The following is a 20,639-nucleotide window of genomic DNA, read 5'->3' as shown; positions in this document are numbered from 1 at the left end:
TAAATTTTAAGATTTTTAACTTCTTGAATGATTTTCAAGTTGTCGTAAATAATCCAGAAGTTTTTGTTTTCTTTAACTTGTTCAAATAAGTAGATTGGCAAAAATATTATCAAAATTCTTTTTTTTTTTTTTTTTTTAAATAATAGTACCAGAATTTAGTATTTTTTTTAAATAATAGTACCAGAAACAAAAAAGTTTCTGGTACTATTAGCGATAGATCTAACTTTTACAGGATTTTTATGAAATTTTGGTTAGGCATAAAGATTGGCAAATCTGTCATTTGTAGTGAAGAGAGAAAATTTTCATTTTGTGTGAAAGGCAGAAATTTTTTTACTAACAGGTTCTTTCTTTATTTATTTTTCTGATGATACTATAGGTAGTAGAGTTCGTTAGCTCATTTTCAATGATATTATAGGTAGAATCTTTTTTCAAAAAATACTGAAATTATTGTTTGCTTTATCAATTTTAGTTATGGTGTGAATTGCTTTTTTTTATTGTGAAAACTTTAGAAGTAAATATTTCCAGTTTTTAATTCCTTTAAATCCTTTTTCTCAATTTTCTTTTTGAGTACTAATTTCATTTTTCCATTCTTTAAATAAATGTGAAGGCAAACTAAGTTGAGAACTAACTTTCAAGATTAAATTATCAATATCTGTAGAAATACTTTCTATGCAATGTAATTTATTAATGAATTTAATAGGTCTAAATTTCATTCCTTTTTTCATAAGCACTCTAATCTCTTGATCTTGAATAATGTCCAGATTTCCTGTTATAATATGCTTGTGCTCTTTGTCAACAAATGGCAGAAATTTTTCTTCATCACATAATCATGATGCTGAAAAATCTTCATCATTATGGTTAGAAATAAAACTACTTAGTTTTTGTTGTACTTGAAGCAAACTGAAATTTTAGAATTGATTGCTGGAAATTTTTGTTGCGCTTGTTTAAAAATCTTATGAAAAATTTATAAATTAAAATCTTATGAAGATCATCATAATTTTTATGTAGAAAGTTAATGGTACAGAAAATTTTATTTTTGGAAGAAGCACAATTGAATTTGAATTTTATGAAATCAAGTACTAAATCTTTAATGATATTATTTGATATGTTTTTAGCTTTAACAAAATTTTGAATGATAATAAGATGTCTGTAAAGTAGGGAATGAAGGTAGTTAAGAATATTTTTCTTGAAATGTTGTTCTTCAAATAAATCTTGAAATTTTGACTGTAGAATATTAGTATTAAGAGATGTTTTAACTTTTTTGCTATTTCCTCTGGTACCTCTTTGCAATTTTTTACTAAAAAGACTGAATTGTTCGTAAACAGTAGCAAAAAAGCAGATTTACTATTAATACTATTAATACAAGAGTTTATTCCATAGGGATAAAGCTTTCTTAACTGCAAAACATATAGAGATTAAGTCTGTTTTTAAGATTAGGTATTATATTCTAAAATTTTGATATTAATATTATGTTATTAAGATTATTCGTAGTTTGTCCTATGTAAACAAGATTTCACATATTACATGTAATAGAGTAAATGCTGTTGTTCATAGTGTCTGTTGTTTAGTTGCAGTAGTGTTGAGAGGAGTAATCATTATTTGAACTCTGACATTCCTTAATTTCAATATACTTTTTACGAGCAACATATAAAAGTAATTAGGGTGCTACCCTAAATTACAGTAAAGTTTGTAGAGGAAAACTTTAACCCTTGTCTTTATGATGTCAGTTATAATCCCTAAATTTGTAAAACTCTTAAGATAGTATAAGCTCTAATAGCTGCTTATTGTTTTTTGTAATTGCAAAACAAGTCTTTTGAAAACAAAAAGAATTGTTACAACAATAGATTACAATTGTGTACATTATTGTTTCTCAAAAAGTGGTTAAATTTTGAAGAAGTAAAAGCAGCATTTCTATCAATTACAATTTTCTGTGGAATCTGAATTTGAAAAATTTCCCTCACACTATTTATGTAAATATCAGTAGTTTACAAATTATAATCACTTTTGCTTTTAGAAGCAAAAGTCAATATATATTGAATAATAATGTGAATGTACTTTTTAGTAGAATTATATTAATTTAAACCATCTATAGTATCAGTAGATAAAGTAGTTCAAATGGTTCACATACATATGGTAAAGTTTTCATTAAACCAAATTTCTTTGTTTACTTTTCTTATTTAACTGATATACTTCACAGTGTTTACAGTAATTTCTACTATATTGTACTATTTCTGCCCACTAATACTAAGGTGACAGTAAAATTTAAAATTGAGGAAACATCAATATGCCCAAATTTAATGTGAGTTTTTCAAGTAATTTAGTAGGAAGAGATATTGGAATTACAAACTTAAAAATTAATGATGTCATAACTATAAAGAAACACAGTTAAGACATCATTAATTTTCTTGTACATTTTAGGTATAAACATTATTTAAATTTTGGTGATCTTTAATTTCTTCTATTGGTAATTGCACCAACAGCTTCTTTAGATACATCTACGTATACATGTCAGGGATATTTTGGATTAAATAACGTTAAAATGGGTATAGAAATTAAAGCATCTTTTATATTTTGAAAGGTTGGCTGGCATTGAGTTGTCCATTTATATGAAGTATCTTAAGTAAATTAGTTAAAAGGGCTCTAATTCTTGCATAATTTGGAATAAATTTATGATACACATCAATACTTTGTGGAAATCTTTAATTCTTTAACATTTTGAGGGTGTTAATTTTTTAATAACTTCAATATTTGCATTACTGGGTTGATATTTTCCTGACTGAATTTCATATCGTAGATATTTTTTTTTAATAGCAAAATGGCCACTTCGACTGTTTTAGTCATATGACTCTTAAGGGCTATTCAGAGTGGGGTTTATCTGAGCTAACGGAATCAGTTCCATGTATCGACTATCTCCGCTAATGCATGCAGTTCAGATTTTTCAATTCGCTGCACTGTGGGGAAAAACTGGTTTTGGAGATGGGTCGGCTAAGTAAGTTGTCTCTGTTAACTCAGATAAACCCCAGTCTGAACGGCCCTTTACATAACACTGGTGATGTAAATAGAATTAAATCTCAAACAGCCAATAATAATTTTACAGCAGTATTAATTATCCAACAAATGCACTGAGATCCGAAACTAACTCATTCTGAATTAAGATTTCAACCTTAACACAGACCAGTCTTCTACACTTCAGCCTAGTTTGGACGGCTGCATGCTGCTCTCCTCTTACTGCAGAGCTATCAGAAATGTAAATGTTTCAAAACAGGCATGATTAGTGCGCCAAGTTGTTTGTTCCCACAACGTATTTTTTTAAAATAAAGGCAAATATTTAATCTGCCTTGCCTGCCCAGTTTGCTTTTTATTATGGATCAACATTCTTTGCAAAAATCAATATTTCTGCATCATTACTTCTAAGTTTGCTTTCATTATATATATGAATATTAATAATACTCATAAATTTATTAATACATATAAGTAAATGTGTATGTATATTAAATAAAGACACACACGTATATATATATATAGAGAGAGATGCACATATTTTAGTGAATTTCTGACCCCCACAGATGCTCTTCTGTTTGAGATCTGATGTTTTGACCTTTTTGGGGCAAATGGTCAACTTCACCTTTTGTTGTTCTATAGTTATCAGGAGTTAATCATTATGTTTAACTCAGAAAGGGAGGGGGATTTTGTATGAAGGCTTCTATTTTTGACATTTATATGATTTTTTCTCCAGGTACTCTAGGTGTTGTTACTGAAGTAATTATCCGAGTGCGTCCTATTCCAGCATGTGTGAAGTATGGATCCATTGTTTTTCCATCTTTTGAACCAGGTGTTGCCTTTCTTAGAGAAGTTGTACGCCAGGTAATACATATTATGTGTGGATTTTCATGTAAAATATGATCTACATTTCTAATTTAAACATGAATTGATTTTTCTATAATATACATAATTTTATATAAATGAAATTTTATTTTTAGCAACTGAAACCTGCATCCATTAGACTTATGGACAATGAGCAATTCACATTTGGTATGGTATTTTCCATTGTTACATTCAATCTCTTATTGGTAATAATAAATCTTTGAGCACCCAGATATATTTGCTCCTGAAGAGCTGTATTTAGGAAGCATTTATCGACTGAATTTATAATTATATGCTTTTTTCCCATAACTTTCTATGGTACCTTTCTGTTATTGGTACCATAGTCTTAAATGTATGCATATATGTATGTGTTTATGTATGTGTGTATATATGCACATGCATATTTACATCCATACATTTCTAAATCCATCCCAATAACAGAAAAGTACCATTTGTGTTCATGAAGATGATATCTGGATTTTCAAAGAAGATAAGAAAACAATATTTTAAATAGCAAGGTAATATACTGATATGCAGATATTCTGGACAGAAAGGGAAAATTATGTGAGCAGGACAAATAGGCAGAATTAAAACCAAAGACCAATCCAAATATTGCCTGGGATCCAGTACAGTGGGGCGTACAACATATATATAGTATGACTTATGGTGGGAGGAGCAGAAAGCTCAGGAGTACTGCACACCCAGATATTTCTGTGAAACCTTCCACGCATTGGTTTGAACCATGCTGAATTGATGTCTGTGTGGCATGTCCAATAGACAACATTTGGTTGACCTTACCATCTGATATCACTTTTTATTAATCAGTGATCAGGAGAGGGCATTTTCTGTAATGCCTGGAACAAAAAAATTGGGAAGCTGAGCAAATGGGGTCAAGTGTTTGTTATGAATAAGAGCCAATTTGTTCTCACTGATTCCAAATGTCTAAATTTCAGATTAAAACAGGAAACACATTTTTATCCCTCTAATATTATTGAAGGCCACTGTTTTAAATGGCAGAGTTCATTTTCAGAAAGGCAAAATGCTTAGTGGTCATTTAGAACTTCATGTCTTTTGAGAAGATTCAGCCATTGGTGACTGCATTTGTACCTATGTTCTGCTTCTTAGATCTTGTGCTGAGCATGAACAGACAGTGCACATCACCATGCAATCTGGGATGATCATATATCCTGCTAAGGCCTGCAGTTTTCAGAACCCACTTTTAAATAAAATTCCTTTACATCGTTCGAGTTCCTTACTTGGTCAGTATATTCACCTCTTCCGTTCTTATCTTGATACTGTGATATATTTGTACTGATTTGAAACACTGTGATATAACTACATGTAAAAAACCTGTCCTGTATTTAATTTTTGCTCAATGTGTATATAAAATACCAATGTAAACCTATAGTTTATATCAGGGTTTCTTAAACTTTTTTCAGTCATGGCCCCTTTTTATCGCTGAGATTCTTTTGCGACCCCCAGGACCCCATGATATTTACGAAAATTTTGTGGGACCCTATAAGCATTGCGCAAATTCGACACACGCATGTGTGAAACTGTCAATTTTTTCACTTGTACTGTAATATACTTGTCATGACGTGATGACCACGCATGTGCAGTTTAGCCGAACGGTCCGCAACACCTCTCTCTCATGTGATTTACTAGAGAAGAGTAGTTAATAGTTGTTAGCGAAGTAATGAAGGTAACATGCTGTATGCCAGCGTGGATGAAAATACACAGTTATACTTTTGTGTAAATTGTTTGCTCTTATTATTTTGTTCGTGTGTTAATAAAGTTTTTGTGCCGTTAAAATGGCTGGTTTATGTAATGCTCACATTTAGTGCACATTACGATACGTCTAAGATAGAAATTAAATATATATCCAGACAGTGGTGTCAGAAAAGGAGGATATGTCATTCATTCAAACACATACATATATGCATCAAGTTCACGGGTAAAATGCATAAGTGAATCTTCAGAAAGGTAAGAAATTTGTTCACTTTATTTTGTGGTAAAGTGAAATTCAAGGTTACAAAAATGGCTGAAGAGCTAACAAAATCTAAGAAAGAACGGAAATTTATTCGTTCAGCCATTACTAAAGTAACAAATTCTATTGAATCATTAATTGCAGCCAGTAACCTTGAAGACCTCGAAGAATCGCTGGAAATGTTAAAAGTAAAAGCTATTTCTTTGAGAGCGTTAGATGAAAAAATTAAAACTTTGACTGATGTTAATGACATTGAAACTGAAATCGAAAGTGCTTTGGAATTCGAAGAAAAGATTGTGAAATGGAGCTTTAGAGGCACAAAATTATTGAAAGAAAAAAGAAATAGCAATAATTCGCTAGTTTCTAATGGTTCTTCTAATGATAGTTCTTCTAATGATAGTAACAATTTGTCTATTTCTGGTGTCAATAAAAGTTCTGATTATAATGTTAATTTTCCGAAGATTATGATTGATAAAGTTTATGGAAACACTGAAGTGTGGCAAACATTTTACAATTCTTTTGACATGGCTATAAATCAAAACGAAAAACTATCTTAAGTTGATAAGTTTAATTACTTGCTTAGCTTGTTAGGCGGTGCAGCTATAAAAACAATAGAAGACTTTTCTTTACCTCCAGAAAACTACGACAAAGCTTTTAAAATTCTTAGAGAGATATGGTCGAAAAGATCTCCTTATTAATTCTTACATGCATAAACTTTTAAATTTACGGCCTGTCCGAAGTTCTAATAACATTCATTCTTTGAGGGAATTATATGACACCTGCAACGTACAAATAAGGTCACTAAATTCGATAGGGGTCAAAACCGAATTGTATGGAAATTTACTATACCCTTTGTTAATGAAATACATACCTCAAGATATAACGCTTGATTTTGCTCGTCAAAACGCAGATGAGGAAAATTTTAATGTCGACAACCTCATGAAATTTCTAAAACGGGAAATTGAAAGTCGCGAACAAACTTTATTAAATTAATTTTATTTTAAGAGTTACGCTAATTCTCTTGGAACGCATTCTCAACCCAATGAAAAGCGAAACAATTTCCACACTCGGAATTCATTCAATACCAACAAATTTGGCGCCAGCTATTCCCCTAATGTAAGCAAAATTGCAGTTGTTCGAACTTCCCCTTGCTTATTTTGTGAAAGCGAAAATCATGTTTCAGAAAAATGCGTTATGTTTCCAGAAGAAAGGAAAAAAGAGTTTAAAGGCTTCTAATCGGTGCTTTCTTTGTTTCGAAAAGAACTGTAGAACAAAAAATTGTCCTTCTCAATTAAAATGTTCAAAATGTAATTTTAAGTATCATAATATATTGTTGCATGAAGATAAGGAAAGGGTTGCTAAGGAAGAAAGTAAGAATAAGTGTAACGCCGTAACTGCAAAGATTTCTTCTAAATATTTTACTGTGAATCAAGAAGTTAAGGAATTAATAGATGACTTGCCAACCGTTAAACTTATATGTGATGGTAAATTAATTAATGCAGTAGCAGATACAGACACGCAATTAACCGTTGTCAAGGCTGACATTGTACCAGAAAAATACTGTACACCACGTGGAAGTGTTATCCTCACGTCAGCTTTCGGGCAAGCTTTAAAAGCTCCTCTCATTAACCGTTAAACTTATATGTGATGGTAAATTAATTAATGCAGTAGCAGATACAGACACGCAATTAACCGTTGTCAAGGCTGACATTGTACCAGAAAAATACTGTACGCCACGTGGAAGTGTTATCCTCACGTCAGCTTTTGGGCAAGCTTTAAAAGCTCCTCTCATTAACCTACCTTTAATGCATTCTGAAGATGATAAATTTATTTCACCTATTTTTATAACATGTGCAATGGTGGGTAAGTTTTGTAATGATTTACTCTTGTTGTTAAGTGCTTTTAATGAGTTAAGGGGAGATGATAAAAGAAAGTTTAATTTTAAATGTAAAAATGTAAACATTAATAATGATAGTTTCGTTGAAATGCCTTTTCATGAAACTGAAAATTTTGACGAAATACTTGACCATGATAGGGAAAACCTAATTAATGAAAAATGTAATGAAACTGTTAAGAAGATAATAGAATGTTGTGCTCTTGCATATGAAAATGCAGGTAAGGATGATTCCAAAGGTAGCACGAGGCACAATCAATGTGTTTCGACTTCAGAACTGTTTCGAGTGCAACAAATGAATGACCCATCTTTAAAAACATGCTGGCAAAATGCTAAGAATGGATGTAATAACTTTATTGTTACTGACAACTTTTTGTATCATAAAGTTTTATCAGAAAGAGTTCACCAGTTAGTCGTTTCTAAAGAAAGAAGAAAACAAATTTTGGACTTAGCTCATTCTAGCTTATGGGGAAGTCACCTGCACTTGAAATATTCCTTCTATTGGCCCGAAATCAAAAAAGATGTAAATGAATATTGCAATACTTGTACTTCTTGTCAACTTCAAGTGAAAAAGCATCCGTTTGAAGAAGTTCCGATTATGCCAGTAACACGTCCTAAAGAACCATTCCAGGTAATTAATGTGGATATCCTTGGACATGTAGAGCCAATCTGTAGAGGTTACAAATATGTTCTGTGTGCTGTTGATCAATGTACAAGATGGCCCGAAGCGGTGCCATTGAAGAATTTGAATACCAAAACAACATGCGATGCATTGTTGCTAATCTTTTCACGCACAGGAATCCCTCAGATTGTTGCTTCAGATCAAGGAACTAATTTTACTGCTTCGTTGACTCAAGAGTTTTTGAAAGGGATCGGATCATTTCCAAGGTTCTCAACTCCTTATCATCCAAGTTCAAATGGCCTTGTAGAAAGATTTAATGCTGTTTTAAAGGGAATGATACATCATATCATTAGGGAACATTCCAAAGATTGGGAGAAACATCTACCATACTTACTTTGGGCTTATCGAGAAATTCCTAATGCTACGACTGGTGTTAGTCCTTCCAAATGCTTTATGGAAGATGTTCTAATGGCCCTTTGTCTATCTTGAAAACGTCATGGACTGATGAAACTCCTGTTCCTCATGAACAGTTAAGCTCAGTTACCGATTATCTGAATGATTTGAAGAATACCACTGTGAAAAATGTCGGTGTGATATATGATACAGATATTGATTTTGGCGAAGTTGAAAACATTCCAAGACTTGTCCCACGGAAAGCAAAAGAACACTATTCTAATGAAAAATGTGATTTTACGCACCTTGAACCGCATAAGAGGAAAGAACTTATGATAGTTTTAAGAAGGCATGAGAACCTAAGAGCTGCCATTCCGAAAATCACCAATGTTGGAGAACACAGCATCAAACTGAAACCTGGAAGTATGTCAAAAAAGCAGAAACCATATCGAATACCTGAAGTTCTAAGAAATGAAGTTGATCGGCAAATAGATAAGCTATTATAGCTAAAGCTAATTGTTGAATCAAAAAGTAAATATGTGCATTCAATAGTTTCTGTGTCAACAAAAGAGAACGGTAACATGTGTAGACTAAAAGCCTATGCTGAGTTTATTGATGACGTGACTTTAGATAAGCTGCTGAGTTTATTGATGACCAACTTTAGATAAGGGTGGACGAGGTGCTGTACTGATTAATCTTTACGGCAAAGGGACAGTGCCCACGTCCACCATCACTTATTACTTATCCTACTGAGGCGATGCCGTTCTTGCTCTGTATTCTGACTATCATTTTGAAATAAAGATCACTTGTTGCTGCTTGCTGTCTCTGTCTTTTTTCCAAATTTCATCACTTTTTGACCACTCCTTCTTGGTGTTGCATTTTCAATGTCGAACAGTATTTTATTTAGTTTGAAATTTTGCACTCCCCAAAATGTGCCACCCGGGTGGATTGCCTCCTCCCCATGCTACGCCATTGCTAAGATACTTTGAATAAACTTTTCCTTTTATTCCAACGCACTTTTAAAAATTTTAGTGTCATTTAGCACCTTATAATTTAGGCATAACAGAGCAGTTCATAAACATAGATGCCTCCTGAAGCAACAAATTTCACTTTCTTTTCTAAAAGAATATGAGGGCTTCACGCTTTAAATATCTACATCATTATCTCCCCCCTCCAACCAATTTTATCACTGCAGAGTGTCTTTCTTTAATACACAAAATAAAGCAACGTAGGAGGAAAAAATTCAATAAAACTGAAGCTAAAGTATCTTTCTCAATATAAATGAAACCCAACCGTCTGACATTTTATTTTTCTTTCGTATTCTTTTTCATTATGACTCTAAAGAAAGCTAGAAAATGAAGGATATCAGGAAATCAAAGTCTGTTAACTTATCTGAGTAAAGTAAGATTTCTACGGCTGATATACTTTCTCTTTAACTAGGAACAAAATATGTTTCTTTTTCACAATTGCAAGGCATTTTTCCCTTTAAAATGATCCACAAAAAAAAAAGGGGGGGGGCATCTAGGGAAACAGAAAGTTATATATGTACACTGCTGGCCACCCAAATTGCGACACCAAGAAAGACAAGAGATATCACAACAAAATTTATCTAGTAGCTAACATGTTGACCAAGTATCAAATGATTAAATTTATAGACTTCTGTGAAGTGTGGTTCCAGAATCAACAGCCAAAGTAGCCGCCATTGTTGGAGATCACCGCTGCCACACGCCTTGGCATTGATTCAAAGAGACTTTGGATGTGTTCTTGGGGTACAGCAGACCAAGCAGCTTTCACACGTTGCCAAAGTTGATCTGGTGTGGCAGCTTGGAATGTAATCTGGGTCAATCATTTAGCAACAATGGACCACATGTTTTCTATCGGCGAAAGATCCGATAACGCCCGACCACACAGTGCTTGCATCTGCCAACATGCTCTACGAGGTATACAGATGCTTCCCTGGCCACCGTACTCTCCTGACTTGTCACCAATTGAAAATGTGTGGGATGTGATTGGACGCCGTTTGCATACTCTGCCCCTGCCTCGTTCAGAAGACGAACTGTGGCAAATGGTTGAAAGAGAATGGAGAGCCATCCCTCAGGACAACATCCGCACTCTTATTGACTCTATGCCTAAACATGTTTCTTCATGCATCGCTGTCCGCGGTGGTCCTACATCCTACTGAGCCGACGCCATTCTCGCTCTGTATTCTCACTATCATGTTGAAATAAAGATCATTTATTGCTGCTTGCTGTCACTGTCTTTTTCCAAATTTCATCACTTTTTGACCACTCCTTGGTGTTGCATTTTTAGTGTCGACCAGTGTATGTATATATATGTTTATACATATGTTTTTTACCTGTATGCATCATAAAATAGGTCATTATTTTTTATTCTGCAGTTTTATCTCACTGAGAAAGTTTTCATTATATAACTTCACTTTACTTAATCCTCTGGCTGATCATCCCGCGATTTCTACGAGCAACTCAAATGCAGCAAAATTTGCTCATTCTGCAATTTCCGCAGGCAACTCAAATGCAGCAAAATTTGCTCATCCCTCGATTTCTGCAGGCATATGTTTTTCTTCCTTTATTGAGGAGCGCATCCCGTTTTTTCCTCGTTTTACCATTGAAATAAATTATATACAGTATTAGGTGTTTAGTTTACATTTTGGCCAACAGATATCATTAGTTGTCCCGCTAAATTGCAGCATTTGAAGGTGATATTAGTGCTTAAACTTCATTTTTTGCCAATTTTTCCTTACAGAAAAGGCTACTAGAAAACATTCAGCGATTATCTTGATTATTTAATTAAATTATTGATTAGATTAATAATTAGATTGATTATTAATTAGATTTATTGAATCTGGTGCAAAGACTGTGAAGTTTGAACTCTATCATACTAAAACGCATTTTTAAGGTATTTTTCTCTCAGCGCTTTATATTTTCTTAAATTGTATATACAGTCAAAAGTCGTTAATCCAGACTCGTCGGGACTTCGGCAATTCCGGATTATAGATCATCAGTTTAAATCTGGTAAGATGGCATGCAGAAATTATAAAATTAAAAATATGAAACCGTAATTTATGAAATAAAGAACAATTATGATCTAAAGGGTATCAAAATTTACAAAAAAAAAAAAAAAAAAAAAAAAAAAATATTTATTTGTTTATATTATTAAACATTTCTTTCAATGTAAGTTGTTTAAGTTGCTTCGTTTTTTATATGATAATACATTCTCTTGAATTCTATAAACAGACATAATTTCTTGTTCAGTTACAAAGTTCCGCTGTTCAAGTCCTGTAATTGCTGTGTCGAGAGTACCGACTAATTTGTCAAGCGAAATTTTTTCGTTTTCAATAACCTCTAGTACTTTCTTCGCTATCGGAAGCGAATTATAATGACGAGGAATTTGATTTAAATAATATCAAAGACGGAGTACATCGAGATGAAATACTACATTTAGTAAGGAATTATAGGCCAAATAAAATAAAAACATCTGCCCCGAAGATAAGGATAGTGCTGACAGCTCAACTTCCAATTCATTGCGTGCCACGGCGTTAAAGATAAACAAAGTTTAGATAAACAAATGTTAAAGTTTAGATAAACAAAAGATATGCCTTTATCCATTTTTTGGAGCAATTTCACTTTTTGTTTAATAGACTTCGAAACATACTTTCGCTTTGTAGATCCTTTACATATTAGTAAATATGTATCAGAAATTCTATTTGACATAATCGAAAGTTCAAGCTTACTTTTATAAAATTGCTCATGCATTAAATGCGCATTTGTAAACGTATTTTGCGCACTCGCACCCGCATATTCGCAGCCGTAAAGGTCTTACGCACATGCGTCAACGCGACGCATGCACAGAAAGTTTGTAGCTTTGAGGTCCAGATTATGGGTGTCTGAATTAACGACTTTTGGCTGTATTTTACTTTTTTATATTATGCAATAAATAGAAATTAACTGTAATTCGACTGAAATGTATTAAAAAATATATTTTTTGTGATAACATCTGAAATTGGTTTTTCTGGCAACTTAGTTTCTCATGATAAAAATCTATATAAAAAATATTTTCTAGGAAGAAAAAGTGCATTTTTCAATTCTCCTATATATATATAAATTTAAAATATGAACACCCCCCCCCGCAATTTTGGAAGCGATTTAGGTCCCCAAATTGAGCTGTCAGAGGGTTAAAAGCAAGTGATTTGGCAGTTTATTCAACACATTAGAATTACTTGAAGTAAATGTTTGTTTTTAAATTTAATATGAAAGATATCGGTACAATTTGAATTACAAAATACAACTAGAAATTTCTTCCAGATAGTAACATTTCAAATTTAGATAAAAAATAAGTTGGAATTTTCTTCTTTGCATCATTATTATTACTGTTTATGCATGTTTTGATAAATATTCAGTAAAAAAAAATTAATATGTTTTGATAAATATTCAGTAAAAAAAATTTTATTTAGTTTTCTAAAAAAAATAAGTTTTGGCCCATTAACTATGGTGATCATGATTTTTTCCCACATGCTATTTCAGTCTCAGGCAATTGGTTTGCACTTTGATACAGTTGCAAAAGCAATAGATAACACACTACATTAATGTTATATTTTGTCTTAATATATGCTATTCTTTTTTATTTTATTGAAAGTAATATTTTTGAAGAAAAAATTGGTACTTTTCTGTTACAAGACCAGATTCAGAAATGTATGTATGCATGCATGTGTGTATATACACAAATCTACATTTATTCATAAATACATACATTTCTGAACCCGGTTCCAATAACTGAAAAGTATCTAAGAATCTTCAATATGAAAAATGTGGTTAGAACTTACAAAATCGGGACTTTAATTTTATTTATATGTAAAGATTTTGTTTTATCTGTTGGCAGTAGTGAGCACCATTTTTAGTTATGTAAAAGTCTCTTTACATAAATAAATAAATTTTTATTAATTATAAGATCTCTTTTAAAGTGCAAAAGAATAATCTAAAATTTCAGATTCAAATATCTGATGAAATATTTTGTTTTTTAATGTTAACCTTTTGCTCCTGGTCTAAAGAAAGAGATAAAACTAAAGTGTCAGAGCAGCCTGAATTTTAGTTATCTCATTTACTTGAAATATTCCTCTGGGTCATGATTATAGTACCATAGAAAGATTATTCCTTAATATTCTAGTGATGCATTTATGTTTTTAAAAATGTCTGTGTTAATTCATGAAAGGTTTATTTGCTTAAAAATTAGGTCATGCCTTAAAACCAGAGTCAACATCATTGGTTGCTTCAGTTATGGATTATCTTAAAAAGTTCTATGTAACTCAAATTAAAGGATTTGATATTCATAAAATGTGTGTTGTCACTCTACTCATGGAAGGAACTAAAGAGGTTTGTTTTTAATTTCATATTTGACTGTTTTAAAGATGTGATTAAAATATATGCTAAAATATAATGTGCTGCCATGTATATGCATGGCAAAATTGAAATATCATTGCTGCACACTAGTGCTGTTCAAACTTTACCAGCTGCAGAACCTCTAAAGCTATTTTGTGAACTAAAGCTGTATTTTTTTAGGGGGAATAAGGTCTCTTTTGGCTTCCTTAAAAAATATTGAAACTTTATCAATGCTGTATATATTTTATGTAAACAAATGAAAAGAAATTCATTACTTCATTAAAACTTCAACTTCATATTTTTACTTCCTTCTACAAAGAAAAGGAAGTGTTGTAATCTCAAAAAATTTCAGGTATCATATTTCAAAGGAAATATCCATTTTGATCATTCCTAAATCCATTTTGATTATTTTTTTGCATGAGTGATGTCTTTATGTACAGCAGAATAAATTTCTTTTTCCCCAAAAGCAGATTGTAAAGTGGAATTCAGAATTAATTTTTCGTGACATCTTTGCCTATGTATGTATCTCGCATAATTCAAAAATGATTAGTCATAGAATGTAGGAATTTTGTACATGAGACTGTTATAACATATATTTAACACAGCTCTCTCTTTTGTGCAATCGGCAGTACCAAATGTGTGTGTGTGTATATATATATATATAAAGTAAGAGTATATTGATTAAAGAAATCTTGATTATTCTATCTGAGGAAAAAGTGTAGGAGAAAGTAGATGTGTAATGCAACCCTTACCCACCTTCAAAGTCCTTACCCTGCCTTTATTTTCATAATCATTGGTCACAGTTTTGTATTTTCAGTCACAGAATTGTTTTAAAGGAAGGAAATAGTCATGTTTTGCCAATTTCAATTTTTTTTTAAGTTAATTTTGGACATATAATGAAATCTAACTTTTAATGAGGTCTACTGGTTCCTATACTTATATTTGGAAAAGTTTTATACCCATTATAAAAAAGAGAGAGACAGCTCTCGTATGACAAAAATTGGCTGGGATATTTAATCTTAGAACTTGCTGTTTTTGATCTATTTTCAGCTTGCCATGAGCGATTGATTAATTAAGTCAGAATAATTTTAGGAAATAAGTTTAAATGAAGTGCAGCAAAAAATGTGTATAGTTTAATAGACCATACAAGGAAGTCACTGTGTCCATATCACGTTTTCTTAAGTATTAGTAACATTGGGATTAGCATAGTAAAATAATCATTAGTAGCACTGTTTATAAAAGCAGTGTATAAAATTAAGCAGTTTTAAAATAGAGCTAAAGGAAGCGAATTATCAGGAGCTATACTTAATGGAGGGGGAAATGTCTTAAAAAAAGGGAAAATATTTGTCTTTAGTGTTAATTTTTAGGAACACAGGATAATCAGATCATTTTAAATCAAAAATGAAATCAGATTTCAAATATGACCAATAACTGAAATGAGACCAAGTGATCAGCCAGACAAAATGAACTGGTAATTAAAATAAAGTAAGCTGTTGTGAAATAATTTTGAATATAAAATTATTGTTCTATTTCTCAATTTTTATGGCCAGTAATTTAATTGATGATCATATTAGTAGCTGTAAAAATTGTTACAAATAAAATGCTAGATGCATTTTAATTATTCAGTCAAATAAATGGCATTCAAAACAGTGGATATATTAAAAATAAAATTATTAAAAGAAAAAGATAACTGCATGGTAATGGTAAATTAATAGTGGCATATATAAAGCGAGATAAAAAAAATTCTTTATCTGGTTTAAAAAATGAACTAATAATGAGATGTTAAACTTTGAGGAATAAAATTTGCAAGATTTTAAATAAGGGACAAGCTTAGATGTAGGTCAGTTTTCAGAATTGATTAAAAAATAAGTAAACAAAATAAAGTATTAAAATTTATGTAGCGCAGTGGATGCCACTTAATGTCATTAGATTAAGATTATCGTTCAGATATTGTTATCATTTTGCTGAAGTTCCACCCATTTATATAGAAAAATAAGGGAAATTATATCACTTATTATGATCAACAATTTGGTTAATCTGACCAAAATATTCTAAAATAATTTTATTAAGTTGAAATAAAGTCACAAATGATTTTCCCAATAAGGTCAAAACAGATCATAAAAATTGTTAAGTGTTACCAAATGAGGGGTTAAATCACCAAATAGCTTTTTCAGTTTCAGTCAAAAAAAAATTTCTGCAGAATTTTTTCTCTTCTCTTTAAAAAAAAAAAAAAAAAAAAAAACTGAAAACATCTATAGCAAACTTAAGTTGTCTTTTTGCTAAATTTAAAAGCTTAAATTGGGATATTCTCTTTTAAAGAATGATACCTTATAAGGTATTTTCTCCCACTTTCCAAGCGTCCTTTGTGGTGTAACGGTAGCATGCTGGGCCGGTATTCCAGAGGTCCGTGGTTCGATTCTCGGCGAAGGCAGTTGTTAATTTTTCATCTTTTCTGTTTCCAATAAACCTAATGACTCTACAGTGGCGCCCAAACTAAAAGGGTTGTGAATGATGATTCTCCACACCCAGGATTTGGCAACAAGGTCCCCTAAAACCCTAGTTGCCCTTTAAAAAGGGGAGTATATAAGGTATTTCTCCCACTTTCCAAGCGTCCTTCGTGGTGTAACGGATGCACGCTGGGCCGGTGTTCCAGAGGTCCATGATTCGATTCCCGGCGAAGGCGGTTGTTAATTTTTCATCTTTTCTGCTTCCAATAAACCTAATGACTCTGCAGTGGCACCCGAACTAAAAGGGCTGTGGATGATGATTCTCCACACCCAGGATTTGGCGACGAGGTCTCCTAAAACCCTAGTCGCCCTTTAAAAAGGGGAGTATATAAGGTATTTCTCCCACTTTCCAAGCGTCCTTCGTGGTGTAACGGTTGCACTCTGGGCCGGTATTCCAGAAGTCCATGGTTCGATTCCCGGCGAACAATCTTTTCTGCTTCCAGTAAACCTAATGACTCTACAACCTTCCAGATATTAAAATTAGAAATACAGCATATATGAAATAATTTCAAGAAGCATTATGAACAGTTCATAAACAAACTTTTGCTTTTTCCTAATTAAAATGCTATGGAAATACTTATTTATATGTTTATTGATATTTTTATATTAAATTAGGTAAATTCTGTAGATATTTTAAGGCTGTTTTTCCCATCTTTTGATGTTATTAAACTATCCATGGGCAAACATTGTCACATGAAGTGCCTCCTGTTTTACTAATAATAGTGACAGTGCTCTTGATCTTTCAAATACATCAGATTATTTTTTATAGAGAGTTTTGTGTGTTTTGATAGTTTATTCATTGTTGATCAGCTTCTCTCCCCTTCCCATTATAAATATCATAATCACTCAAAAAATCCAGTAAACCTTCGCCAAACACAAGTTCTGAAATGTGTATACGTATAATTTTAGTTGTCACCATTATGTTTGTTCAAGACAAAAATTTCAGTTATACACGGTATACTGCAGAGCACTGGTCACATGGTGATAATCCTCTTTAATGACTGGTTTGAAAATCCATTCATTAAAAAAAGTCAAGCATTGCTTAGAACAGAAAAACTACTTGCAAACTAGCAAACTCTGAGTTGGCAATGAAATTTTGATAAGTTTTAACATTCTTCCTGTACTCGATAGGGCTGCAGGAAATAATAATGAAGCCCTTACAACATTCCATCTATGTCAGCCATGTTTACATCTCTGCAAATAAAGCACTAGATGAAAGAAAACATGACACACTAATGGCATTTTGGAAGAAATTTAGTATAAGACATTGTATAGAAATAATCAAACTCGCATGGAAACAAGTGAATTAACTTCTTTCCATATTTCATTCCCTTGTTCCCATGTCATGAGCACCAGCCATAATTTGTCAACAATTTTAAAGAATTTCCATCTATTGAAAGTGAAGCCAAAGAAATCATACAGATAGCAAAAACAGTAGGTGGCAAAGGATTTTTCAGATATGGAAAAAAGAGAGATCCAAGAATTAGATGAGAATGGCGATAGTGAAAAGACAAATGAAGAATTGGCCAACAGTGAAAGCAGCTATAGTGAAGAAGATAAAGAAACTTAAATGTGTAATAAGTTAAACAAATTGTTTGAAAATGCACAGGAGCTGTCTAATTTTTTAATGGAAATTGACCCAAATGAAGAAAGAGGAGGACACTTTATGAGAGATATTGAAAAACTTTTCACTCTTAACCATGAAACGTTTAATAAGTTACATCAGACATTGTCCGAAGCAACAACCTCCAGCTATTTCAAAAACTGGTTGTATTATGTACCTGCTTACTAAGCAATATTGAAAAGCTTTTCAGTTAACATTTACTTCTTTTTCTCCTTTTAATTACAATAATATTTGAGTTTGCATAAATTATACATACTTTCTTAATTTACACTATACCTAACCTGTTTCTTCCATAGAAAGTTAACTTTGCAGAATGTGATTTTGCCTTGTGCGCAATGTGTTAATAATAACATAACCCTCATGTTCGGCAAGAGTTTACTGTACTTTTTCACATTTGTAAAGATATTTTGTAAAGATATTAAACTTGTATCATGAGCTAGTATTCTGCTTCATTACAAATTTGTGTTTTCATGTTTTCATTATTCTTTATGATGGGATATATTAAAAATGATAGATATATATTTAAAATGATAGATTTATAACTGCATTCTACTTTTCTTTCAGGATGTTGATGCTTTGGAAAGGCGCATCATTAGTATTGCTGCTAAATTTGGGTAAAATTCTTAATTTTTGTATACCACTATAACAAAAACTTTTCAATTAAATATGCTTGAAGGGTTTTATGGTAATGTTTTGGAATAAATGAATAATATGTAATAAGTTTTAATCTATGTCAGGTGCTCTCAGTGGGGTTGATATTGACCCTCTGAGTAGTTAGTGAAATTTTAAAGGGAGTCCATGATAAGGGCTCGATAACAGGATATGCACCGATAGTTGATTGGCATAAAGATCCCATTGATTTAAAAGAAAAAAAAAGTTATTAAAATTGATAATTGTTTACTGATATACAATTGTATCATGTAATAAGGAAAATCATATAAAATAAATATAAGAAAACAAATATTTAACATATTTTTAAATCAATAATATTTTTTTAAGTATGTAAATATTTTACGAGTAAATTTTACTGTTTCAAAAGTATTAAAAGTATTTTTTAAACTATTAAGAGTGTTTTTATGAGTATAAATATTAATGTATAAATATTTTATGAGTTTATTTATGCAGTAAGTGAAATGCAAAAAAGTAAAATTCAAGAATACAAGGAGACAGAATAAACAGATACAAAGAATGCAAAACTAGAATGGGAAACAGATTAAATATTTCTGAATGAGGTGATTTAAAACCTGAATTTAGCAATTTTATGCCAAATATTAAAAAAATGCATGTCAATCACAATCACCATATTAATTGAAAATGAACTTTTATGCAATTAGAATCTGTGATTTTTTCCCCCTGAAAATTTGTTTATATTTGTAAATTTAAAAACAAATTATGAAAAATAATTAAACATAAATTTAATTAACAATGTTTTCAAAGCTTGTGCTCATATTCTAATTGCTGTCTTTAAGTTATTTATATAGAATTATTTTTACTGCTGTTATATTGTATACTTTGTAATATAAAGAAAAATGTAAGGAAGTCAATAAAGAAGCCATTCCTTTTAAAGGGGCTGATGCAAGGGAAGGTAGGGAATTCCTGATCTATGTTATAGTAAAGCTTTCAGTAAATTTAAATATTATTTCCTCATAACTTGTTTTTCAAGCAATATTGTTAACATATTTTATTTAATTAATAATTGACACTCTCCCATGCACTTAGCTATAAAATGACACTGTGTATCTAGATTTTACTAAATACACTGTGTATCTAGATCTATTGCCTTGGAAGTTTGTGTTTGATGTGTCGTTCAACGATGATTTAACTTCAGTCTGAAGTTAAATCATCGTTAAAGTTTTCCACACTGATCGTATTATCGAGTTCATTTATTTTAACATATTCTCTTGCAGTCTGTTAAAATTAGGAATAATTAACATTTTCATACGATGTCAATTTAATGACATTAATAATTTTTGCTATGAGCCGTCCAATACATTTTGTTAATTTTTATATATTTTTTAAGATATCAGGTCGTCTATATATTTTGTTAAGCTCAAAATTATATATCCTTCTCCGGTTATTGTTTTCATTTATGCCACCAAGAATGTTCTGTAAAATTTGTTTTTTCAGAAGTTGCAATACAATTCTCCTCCAGCTTTGTCATTGTCCAAGTCATAGAAGTATGTGTCAAAACAAGTCTGACAAGCTTTTTGTAAATCAAAAACTTCATTTTTCTTGAAAGAAATCTATACCTTAAAAAATTCTTAACCAATATAAAGTCATGGTTACCAAATTTAGCATTCTGAATTTCAGGATATAATCTGTTTTCAGTAGCAATAATAGATCCCAAACACACAA

At 31.5% G+C, this 20,639-nt stretch overlaps 1 protein-coding gene across 2 annotated transcripts in view; it reads left to right on the top strand.

The window, feature by feature from the left end:
- Nucleotides 1-20,639, top strand: part of LOC118189051 (alkyldihydroxyacetonephosphate synthase, peroxisomal-like) — a 170,199-nt gene that overhangs the window by 91,048 nt on the left and 58,512 nt on the right. For both annotated transcript variants that reach the window (XR_015043415.1, XM_035359586.2), the window contains exons 11-14: nt 3,737-3,864; nt 3,981-4,032; nt 14,008-14,147; nt 18,849-18,898. Coding sequence is in view for 1 of the 2 variants with exons in the window: in XM_035359586.2 (XP_035215477.2) it covers nt 3,737-3,864; nt 3,981-4,032; nt 14,008-14,147; nt 18,849-18,898 (370 nt within the window). In the remaining variant the exon portion in view is untranslated. The remainder of the gene's footprint in view (nt 1-3,736; nt 3,865-3,980; nt 4,033-14,007; nt 14,148-18,848; nt 18,899-20,639) is intronic.

Source organism: Stegodyphus dumicola, chromosome 10 (assembly GCF_044657685.1).
Source record: "Stegodyphus dumicola isolate Sdum_Otavi_A_Nest chromosome 10, ASM4465768v1".
NCBI classification, from domain to species: Eukaryota; Metazoa; Arthropoda; class Arachnida; order Araneae; family Eresidae; genus Stegodyphus; species Stegodyphus dumicola.
Note: the sequence above shows the minus strand (reverse complement) of the source record. Positions and strands in the feature narration are given on the sequence as shown.